Raw genomic sequence first — 10,560 nt, 5'->3', positions numbered from 1 at the left:
TACAAGTTCTGTATTTCAAAAATACACTTGACTGCTACCAATAAAAAGACTTACGGTTGGCACTGTTGGCAATATTGAAAATTACATTTACTCCATTCTTCCGTAGAATCAGCTGATAGAGATAAGGATGAAAGAAAATGGTTGCGTTCAACACAACAGTTCTGTAACCGTTTTATAATTGTCTGCTGAAAGATTGGACCATTCCTCTTTATCTAAAGACATAATCCCCAATCATCGCGAAGAAAACTTCCAACAGAAGTTAGGCAAGAGTGCTCAGTGAGCTCTTGCATTTGATATTCCACTAGATCTAAAAATGTAGACCAAACAGATAAAAGAGCTCATTGAGCTCTCAGTGAGCGGTCATGCTTCTGGATGCATCATCAACATTCTGCTAAACGCAGCCAATAAAAAGCAAAAAAGAGATGAATTCTTCCCAGACAACAAAGTCTCTAAAATCTGATCTAAAACGTTTTTTTGCATCTAGACGATTTAAGCCTATTCTATAATGTGCTCTTTGTTTCTTGTTTTTTACTTTTTGCTTTTTTCTCCTTTGCAATCGTTTTATCAATAATGTATTTTTTGCTACGTATTTCTTGTTTCTTTCGAAATTTGTTAATTTGGTTTTCGTTAACTCGGGCGATATAAAACAAAAAACCGGATAAGAAGTAAAAAGACAAGATGTAAAAAATAACAAAAGGTAAGAAACAGAAAACAAAAATCACATTGTAGTGAATAGGTTTTAAAGATGTCTTATGTTAATTTTAAACTTTATGCTGTTTGGGTTACTATTCACAAAAGTGACAAAAGATATTTTTAAGGTGTAGAAAATACAAGATACTAATAATATTTGATATTTGATAAATATTTGTTAATTTAATATTCGATAAATAAATATTAATAACTATATTATGTAACGCGTTCATATTTAAAAGTACATTTTCACGAGCTTCTCAAACGAGATGTTTCAACAACAGAAAGGATTATATGGTAAAAATTGACAAATATCAAGTGTTAATTTTGATTTCTTGATCCTTTTTATCGTTAAAACGTTTGAATGATTCATGAAAACGTGCCTTAACGCTGAATTGTTCTTTTCCAAGAGCCGATCAATCAGACGTCTTTACATTTCTGTTTCTCTCATGCTTGCCAACTATAAAATTGAAATCAATTGAAATTCTTTGCGAGGAACGAGGATTAAAATAGATTGGAGGACGGTGTTCATAGTTAAAAGGACATTTAAATCTCCGTATACATTTTAATTGTTTAATTATAATTGTTATTTATAAATCATCGCAAAATGTTGCGCGTTACTGCGAGACGAATACAGGTGTATATTCAGAAACGGAGTCGCGTTTCATTAAAATCGTGTAGTTTGTAAGTCTTAACCTGCCTACTCTACAACAACATTGCTGTTGTTTTCAGGGTTTAAAGATTATGTCCTCTTTACGGACATTTAGCGCACAGGCTTCGAGTACCAGTTCACCCACAGTGAATACCAACGTGCCAGGTCTCAGCAATAATGTTGTCGAAGTACCAAACACACGTAAGAATAAACAGTATCACTCTACAATATTAAGGAACGTTTTGCTAAGATAAGTTTCAGCTTGAACTGAAAATGTCTTCAGCTGTAGGACCCAACGCCTCCAAGGATAAGGAATACAAGAATCCCGAATACTTTTGCTATCATGTAGACTCTTTCGGAGAAGCTGAAGTGGAATTGGCAAAGTACAGGTTGCCGGCACCGTCTAATAGCAGGCCATTTAATAAATAAACGATAGAATGAAAGCTTGCAGATAGTAGGGACAAAATAATAAATTTAATTAAGTTGAAAAAAATGTACAAAAAAAAAGGTGGCGATGACGAGCTGTGTGTGTTCAAAACTGTTACATATTAATTAAGAGAAATATGTTTAATTATCTGTGTGATTTCCCTTGTTTTCATTTTATCCCTGAGAACGGGAATATTTTGTGTTGAATGTTATCTTGTAACTGCCACTTATAAAACGGACATAAACGGCATTGCACGAGATTTTCAACATTTTTTAAATTCTCAGAAAAAGAGATGAAAGGGATATTCACGCTAAAGAGGAGCCACTCAGCACTGTGCTGATTGTACATATTTGGCACATGACAGCTCCTTTTTATATGCGTTTCTTCCATTCCTTTAAGTCGCTTTAATTCTAACACAACTGGAATGTCTAGAATTAACTAGTTTGGAATGTTTTCATTTATATAAAAATTCCTGAGAAGTCCAAAGTACACGGACATGAACTGATTGGTTCCCCTCCTTGCCTTTTATCGATAATCATAGCTGACTTCCACGTAGAACTAGAAACGTGCCAACCATACAACTGTTTGGTCCGTGACATAATGAGCAGCACATACATATAACAATGATGCTCAGCGTGTCACGCCATAGTCGTCAGACTGTATAAAGTCGACCAACCCGGTCCTTGTCGCGTAAAAGTGCAACGCGCCCGCGCGACAAGGTTAGGGTTCGACGACGAAGGCACTTTCTTCAGTCGCTTCGCTGACGTCGAGTCGACGTTTACTCGTAGCTTTTCTTACGTTTTCCCCCCCTTTTTTTGCTCTCATTTTCTCTCCCCCGCCCGTGTCGACGGATCAACCGGCAACGAACGAAATCGGCCGAAATCCCGAGTCCGGCCGGTGAATGCTCGACTCGGAGTACCAGTGAGTGCTGGATTCCTCACATTCGCGCCGGGTTCCTCGCCGATGTGAATTCACCTTCGGATCGAGGTCGGCGAGTTCGTTCTCTTGCATCTCCTCCGTGTCGTTTGCGCACCCGCGCAAAATACGCGAGTGTGCTCCAGCAAACCTCGGGCATGTCGTCCGTTGCTCGGAATCGGTTCCTGTCGGCACTCAGTGTCGCGCGGCGCCTCGTCGCCGACGTCACCGTTGCCGATTACGCGCACGTAACACACATAAGCGTGCGCCGCGGGAATACGGCGTGCTGGAGGTGAGACGAGATAAGAAGCGCATTATTATTCAATCACCTCCGCGATGATCGCTCTGCGACGAGAATATTTTTCAGTTTCCCAGTAGAATAGAATTTTTTATTTTTTTTTTAAGATTTCCGAGAGAGAAGGTTCCCAATTAAGGAGAACAAGAAAATCCAAATAGTGTCAATTTGACGTCATATTGACGGAATTTGTGTCATTTTTTGGTTATGATAAAAATCTCGATCTCTCTCTCTCTCTCAGATGATCCAATTGAATAACTTTATATATAAAATCATACTTAGATCATCTGAGATCGAGATTTTTTATAACATTATTTTATTTCATTTGCTCTCCTTGGCAATTTATTCTCTTTGATTAGGGCAAAAACGGTAAATGTAATGAACAAGAATGAAAAAGTCTTCTTATTTGCATGTCCAGATGATTCACAGTCAAAGCTCGTAGAAAATAAAAACGGCGTGACGAGTAAGGTGCCCTAAAGGTGAGACGAGATAAGAAGCGCATTATTATTCAATCATCTCCATGATGATCGCTCTGCAACAAGAATATTTTTGAGTTTCCCCAGTAGAATAGAATTTTTTTTTTAAGATTTCCGAGAGAGAAGGTTCCCAATTAAAGAGAACAAGAAAATCAAAATAATGTCAATTTGACGTGATATTGACGGAATTTATGTCATTTTTTGGTCATGATAAAAATCTCTTTTAGATGATCTAATTGAATAACTTTATATAAAATCATATTTAAATCATCTGAGATCGAGATTTTTTATAACATTATTTTGTTTTATTTGTTCTCCTTGGCAATTTATTCTCATTGATTAGAGCAAAGACGGTAAATCTAATGAACAAGAATGAAAAAGTCTTCTTATTTGCATGTCCAGATGATTTACAGTCAAAGGTCCTAGAAAATAAAAACAGCGTGACGAGTAAGGCACCTTTAAAGGTGAGACGAGATAAGAAGTGCATTATTATTGAATCACCTCCGCGATGATCGCCCTGCGACAAGAATATTTTTCAGTTTCCCCAGTAAAATAAAATTTTTGCGTGTAGATAGCAACAGCGCACTGATCTATCATGCCAGAGATCCCGGATTCAATTCCAGTAGAAAACAAAATATTTACGTTCGTGTCCCTTTTCTCGGAAAAGGTCGGCAACCTTCCGAAAATATCCTTGCCCATTGAAACACTTCTCGAAAAATCGGCCGTTCGGAAAACTGTCATTAAAACTGGAGGTTCCATATGTTTGTGGCAATTGAATAATCAGCGTGTGCTCCACAAGCATATGAGAGAGAGGTGTAACACAGGCCTAACGTTGAAGAAGAAGAATAGAACATTTTATTTTTTTGTAAGATTTTTGAGAGAGAAGGTTTCTCAAGGAGAACAAGAAAATCAAAATAATGTCAATTTGACGTCATATTGGTTTATATCATTTTTCAATTATGATAAAAATCTCGATCTCGGATAATCTAATTGATAACTTTATATATAAAATCATTCTTAGATCACATCTGACGAAAAAATGACATAAATTCGGTCGATATGACGTCAAATTGGGATTATTTTGATTTTCTTGTTTTTCTTGGATTTATTCTCTTTGATCGCGGCAACAACGGTAAATCTAATGAACAAGAATGAAAAAGTATTCTTATTTGCATGTCCAGATGATTCACAGTCAAAGCCCGTAGAAAATAAAAACAGCGCGACGAATAAAGGTGTCTTAAATTAAAGGTGTCTCTACATAATTCACAAATCGCAAAACGTAGTTCGCCAATGCTGAAACAGAATGACGATCATTGCACGCAAAACGCACACAGATGAAGACCAACTGCATGCAATGAAAAAATAAACAAATCTTCATTCTACGTCTGCGTTTGCGAACTAACTACGTTTCGCGATTTGCGAATTATGTAGAAGCACTTTTAGGAAGATACAAGAATCCACGAAGTGGAGAAAGAAAACTTTCTTGTGTATATACAAACGAGAATGAGAAATACAATTGATGAGTTCTAATAAATTCTTCTTCAGCTGTGGTTTAGAAGAATCGCCCATTGTATCTTTTGATTCGAAATGTTTTCATGCCAATACTTTGCGAGTTATATCTGACTAACAATAAGCGCATCGCACAATTTTTGCGGTCTATATCACCCTCAAAGAGCTCCTTTCTCTTAGTCTTATAATATTTCTTTTGTCACTGCTTCTTTAACCGAGTTACTCTCTGAACTTTTAGAATAAATTCATTCTGACGAAAATCTATTTTTAAAGATTGAACAGTACTCGTAAAGATTAAAAATGAGTCACTCTTTTTCAAATTCAATTTTCATTCTTTAGAGAGTCTATGCAAAGTTCTACTTAAAAAAATTTAGAAAGTAGAAAGTAGAAACAGTTCCTTAAAACGTTATCATTTCGATGTACGTCGTTAAAATCGAAAAGTTGTTGATTCAAAAATTGTATCGAAATTTTATGTGATTATCATTTTCGAGTAACAAAAAATTACGTATATACGCAAATAATGGAAGTTGATACATTTTTGATGTCAAAACGTATTTTCAAGAAACTATTGATTGGAAAATAAATAAATTAAGAGATAAGAGATAATTAAATTAGATAAGGATAAATTAATTAAGAGTTATTAAAGATAGTGATAGAAAGAAAGTCAATAAAGTATTAAAGATATAAGTATTCGATAGTTTCAGTCTCACATTTCTTTCCGATTAAAGTTTAATCTTTAAATACTTTAGACTACTCATCGTTTTTATCAGAAAAATTTTTCACAAGAGAACGTGTGATTTTAGTTTTTGTAATAAGATCGAAAAAAATAATCGATCAACATATTATATCTTATTAACATTTTGATGCACGTCAAATCATTCACGATAAAAAAAGAATCAATTAAAGTGCGTTTTCTTCCGTCTTTTTCTCTCTATCGAACATTTGCAAGAAAGCACATTCCGCGATTAAATGGAGGTCGTTTGTTTAATGAATACCTTTACACGCATTGATTCTTGATAATTTTTCAAGACACGAATGCAACATGCTTTGTCACAGAAGAGGAACTATTGTCGGGCGATCCATAAAGATCGATAAGCGAACGAGTCCCTGCTGCGAAGGAATTTAGGTTTTAGAAATCATGTTTTTCTACATTTTTTTCTATTTTCACGTATTATTTATCGAAGCCTCAAGCAATTTGAATTAATTTTCCTTATCGCCGGCAACAAACGAATAAATTAAATTTATTCGTTTGTTTATAATTAAGTCGTATTCAATTGAATTTCATTGGCTTTGTTAGAACAGCTGATTTCGAACGTGGGTTATTATATTTCTTAAATATTTTTATATTTTTAGAATGTTTTAACGATAAATTATTCGATAAAATACTCGTTACAAATCATCATTTCGGGACGATTGTTTCATCTTTGGATAAATTATATCATAACTCATTCAATGGCTAAACAAAAGAGTAAAAGAGTATAAGAGCAAAGAGAGTGAGAGGGTGAAAGAGTGAGAGTTGAAGAGTTTATAAAAAAAATGGAACAACCTAACTTTATAAATACAAATAATAAAGTATGCAATAACGTGTCACATTTGTTAGAATACGCACCGCATTACGAAATTAACAGATTTGATAAAACTTGTCTTGTGTATATATTATAATACATTTACTTTCTAAATTCTTTGGAATAGAATCCCATTCTGAAAGTCCCATTCTGAAAATTGACTTGTTTTAAAAAGGAGTGGCTCAATCTTCTATCTTTAAGAGTGAAATTCACTCTAAAAGTTTTGAGAATAGATAGGCCTAGTTTACACCGAGGATTTGATTCGGATCAGAATGCAAGAATCAATCAACTGCAGTCGAGCATTTCTCAGTCGAATGACAAGAGAATGCTCGACTGGAGTTGACTGGTTCTTACATTCCGACTCGAATCGAATCCTCGATGTAAAAACTAAGCCTATGATTAATAATAATAAAATTAAAACAGCCTATGATTAATAATAAAATTAAAGCATCAAAATATTATTAAATTCCATGAATCAGGAATAAATGTTACTAAATTAATTTTTTTTAATCGATATAAATATAATTCAAATTAGACAAAGCAAAAATGTAAGCTCGTTAAACTTTATTCTTGAGTCTTTGTGACCTTTTCTGTTCGATTCAATATTCGCTCGCAAAGCAAGTGTATTTCGAAGGAAGCCACAATTAGATTTGTTTTACCATTTGTTAGTTGCTCGGTGCTATGCTCGTTGTCAGTATAATTATGTTACGTACGTGTAAATTTCTGATAAAACAAAGAAGCCTTATGACTCACGGCGATGACAACGATAGTTCGAGTTATAAAATATGAAAGCTATTTTTATATTTCGCTAGATACGCGCTGAATATTATCGTACATCGTAACTGCATGAGATCGTAACGCGTCTTGTTAGATCATTGATAAAGTTGTTTACTCGACGCTGCACGTTCCATGCCTACCAGAAACGACGTGCGTGATTCGCAACGTGTGCTCGTATTTATGCCGTGGTTATCACGTGGAACATTGATGTCGCATAGATAAGTCTAATTGAGTTCAATTTACCTTTACCTTTTAAATATTCACTTTTATTAGCGCTTTTTTTGTCATATACCAAGAAATTAGTAAAGGCTCTATTGATATTACTGATTATCGCTCCAGCCGCAAACTTAATTCTAAATATTTAAAAGAACAATATGTGTTTCATTCACAAGAGCTTCGACGCTGAAGTACACTATATCTTCAAAATCCTTATATTCAGTATAAGTATTAAAATGTTTGCGAAAATCCTGAAATATCCTCTAAAGACAAATAAATTCTGCGTTCGATAAACGCATGGCATGACTTAAATTGTCGGTTATCAATTTCTAATTTAATAATTGTTGCACAATTAAAATATCCGTATTATCGCGCCGTATGATATAATATTGTTTGATTTGAAACATACTGCGTATGCAGCCTGTAATAACTTGTAACCTTGTAACACCTATTGAAGTTACAGTTAGAACGTAGCTCAAATAAATCGCAGATGCAAATGAACTTGTTTTTACGTACGCGAATAAACACGTTATTGGCTGATGCTCAGAGCCTTACGTACAGTCAGTGCAAAAAGTATTTGTACAAGAAAATTTTTTATTAAAAAAAGTCTCATTTATAGAAAATAAACATTAATTAGCAATTCTATACAATGAATACGTTCTGTTCTAACATAAATAAATTAAGTAAAAAAAGCTTTGCATGCATTCCTGATTTTAGAAGCTAAATTTCTCGACGAATACTTTTTGAGCATTCAAACAATATAATTTTTAATTTTCGCTTATTTTTCAAATGATATATTTTTTACACTTAATACACATCTTTTTGGTATATATAATTTTAAGAAACATACAGTCTATTTTATTTTTTAGGAATAAATTGTTAATTTCTCAGCAAGAAATGGATCGTCAATTAAACATCAAATCGACGTTAAATTGATGTTGAAATCATCGTATCGATATCGATTTGACATCAATTTGACGATTCATTTCTCGCTGGATAATATTTACTTTTTAAAATATTTTCTCTGTACGAATAGTTTTTGCATTCACTGTATATTACATTCGGTTCATTTTTAGGAATTCTTAGTTTAATCTAGAGCTTAGTATATTACTTTAAAATAATATATACATGCGTCAATAATAATTTTTTTCTATTTACTTTGCTACCGACGTAAGCGTATCCAGGAGGGTTTAAGTCGAGTTTTCAGGATAATTATGTTTATCGAAAAATACTTGAACAAATCGAAGGCAGGATGTATACTGAAGAGAAATCTCAAAATTTTTTAAAAATAGGTACTATAAATAAGCGCTGTACTTTTGTCATTTATTTCCACTTTTTTTAAAATTTCTTTTGACTATATTTAGAAGAGTAATCTATCCACATCGCGTGCCGCGATTGATCATGACCTTTATCGCTTCGTTTATTTCTGCATCGCGTAAAAAGTTTCCTTCATCATACATATTCAGAATACCATCCAGCATGATAAATCGAATTATTCACTTAAACATACGTTTCCTGCAAAAGTGTAAAATTAAAAATCTAAATTAATGGCTTTTTAAATAAACATTTTGGATGGAGGTACTTGAACTTAAACGTGTTTTAAATAATAGAAATTTTTATTAATACAACAAAAACATTAACTGTCTATTTTACTATGACATCAATTTGATGGATATTCGATTCCAAGTACCAAGCTTGACTTTTAAATTATTCAACAGACATCTTCTTAATATTTAAATTCTTTAATGTACTTAAGTAATAATTATTTGTATGATAGATCATATAGGAAGTAACAGGTTCTAGGGGTGAATTTAAATTAAGAACCGTTTTAATATTTATGTAATAATCGTACGAACGCGCAATAAGTCTCTTTGTCGGTTCCAAGGAATGGCTATAACCCTAGTTCTGTACATTGTTTTTCTAACATGTATAAGCAAAGAAATATTTATATAACAGTTCTCTCCGAGAGTTTTTTCTTTCCTTCTTAAAGAAACTTCTTTTAAAATAAAGAGTCGGACGAAATAAAAAATATTGAATCTAATACACAACAAAAAATTAAATATAAATTCGATAAAAGGCATCAGTTTTATTGTTCTAATTAATCATGAGTCATGCTTTTCATTAATTTATCACGTTGCAATTTTATTTGCACGCATATCAAAGCGATCGTCAACATTTTTACTTGATATTTGTCATAATTTTTAATTTATATTCGTTATTTTTAGAACAATGGATTGTAATGTACGAATGGTGCATTCTGCAACACAACCGACAAACACATGGGTCACAAGCAAAGATGAAAGTCGAGAGATGATGGCATTGTGGCCAGATGTTGTTCGCGATCTCACAGATTCGACTAAGAATTTCATTATTTCTGATGTCACCAAATGGATGGCAAAAGTAAATTATTATTTATTAAAATACTATATGATTTATGTACACGTAAAAGATGAGATTAAAATCCATACGGATTATTCTGCATTAATCTGTTCGAGAATAAATTTCCTCAGTATGATCGGACATTATAGTTGTGAAATGTAGATAATATAAATATATACAAATTTAAAATGAAATTTTATTCATAACAACATATTATAACTTTATGAAAATCAAAATTAAAACTCAAAGACAGATACCTACAAAAATGTACATATAAATAAATACTATTTTATAAGATTTATTAGAAAATTAAAAATGTCGAGTATATTTCACTAACATATAAAAAAAAATGTAATAATAAACCAAATTTAAAATAATAAGTCATTGAACGATCATGCAACATAATGATGCTTTCTCTGTTTCACAGATATTACAGTACAATGTTCCAGGAGGAAAAAAAATTCGTGCTTTAACATTAGTTTACGCCTATAAGGTACTAGCACCAAGTGATCAACTTACAGAAGAAAATATTCGTTTAGTACGGATCTTAGCATGGTGTATAGAGCTGGTGCGTTTATTCTTCTTTTCTTTACATTGACACTCATTTTATCCATAAACTAATTTCAATAAATTAAATGCAAAATGTAATATTTTAATTT

The 10,560-nt window shown here is 32.9% G+C and overlaps 3 protein-coding genes across 4 annotated transcripts in view; 2 read left to right on the top strand and 1 right to left on the bottom strand.

Moving 5' to 3' along the window:
* Nucleotides 1–149, bottom strand: part of LOC108751651 — a 1,661-nt gene extending 1,512 nt beyond the window's left edge. Inside the window, exon 1 of one of the 2 annotated variants that reach the window (XM_018491941.1) lies at nucleotides 55–149. The gene's annotated coding sequence lies outside the window, so the exon portion shown is untranslated. The remainder of the gene's footprint in view (nucleotides 1–54) is intronic. The other variant, XM_018491940.1, reaches the window with a different exon arrangement.
* Nucleotides 150–1,168: 1,019 nt separating this feature from the next.
* On the top strand, nucleotides 1,169–2,028 carry LOC108751789. Its single transcript, XM_018492199.1, has 3 exons — nucleotides 1,169–1,327; nucleotides 1,423–1,543; nucleotides 1,626–2,028. The coding sequence occupies exons 1-3, from the start codon at nucleotides 1,298–1,300 to the stop codon at nucleotides 1,769–1,771; spliced, it is 297 nt and encodes a 98-aa protein (XP_018347701.1). The 5' UTR covers nucleotides 1,169–1,297; the 3' UTR covers nucleotides 1,772–2,028.
* Nucleotides 2,029–2,287: 259 nt separating this feature from the next.
* The window catches only part of LOC108751712 (farnesyl pyrophosphate synthase-like), a 14,152-nt gene continuing 5,879 nt past the window's right edge, over nucleotides 2,288–10,560 (top strand). The window contains exons 1-3 of the mRNA XM_018492034.1: nucleotides 2,288–2,976; nucleotides 9,748–9,922; nucleotides 10,329–10,380. Of these exons, the coding sequence (XP_018347536.1) occupies nucleotides 2,843–2,976; nucleotides 9,748–9,922; nucleotides 10,329–10,380 (361 nt within the window). The 5' untranslated portion in view covers nucleotides 2,288–2,842. The remainder of the gene's footprint in view (nucleotides 2,977–9,747; nucleotides 9,923–10,328; nucleotides 10,381–10,560) is intronic.

This window comes from Trachymyrmex septentrionalis, unplaced genomic scaffold (genome assembly GCF_001594115.1).
Source record: "Trachymyrmex septentrionalis isolate Tsep2-gDNA-1 unplaced genomic scaffold, Tsep1.0 scaffold51, whole genome shotgun sequence".
NCBI classification, from domain to species: domain Eukaryota; kingdom Metazoa; phylum Arthropoda; class Insecta; order Hymenoptera; family Formicidae; genus Trachymyrmex; species Trachymyrmex septentrionalis.
Note: the sequence above shows the minus strand (reverse complement) of the source record. Positions and strands in the feature narration are given on the sequence as shown.

Coding starts and splice junctions, on each gene's coding strand:
- LOC108751789 (XM_018492199.1), top strand. CDS start 1,298: ATGTTGCGCGTTACTGCGAGACGAATACAG. Junction 1,328..1,422: donor TTACTGCGAGACGAATACAG/GTGTATATTCAG, acceptor TGTTGTTTTCAG/GGTTTAAAGATTATGTCCTC. Junction 1,544..1,625: donor TGTCGAAGTACCAAACACAC/GTAAGAATAAAC, acceptor AAATGTCTTCAG/CTGTAGGACCCAACGCCTCC.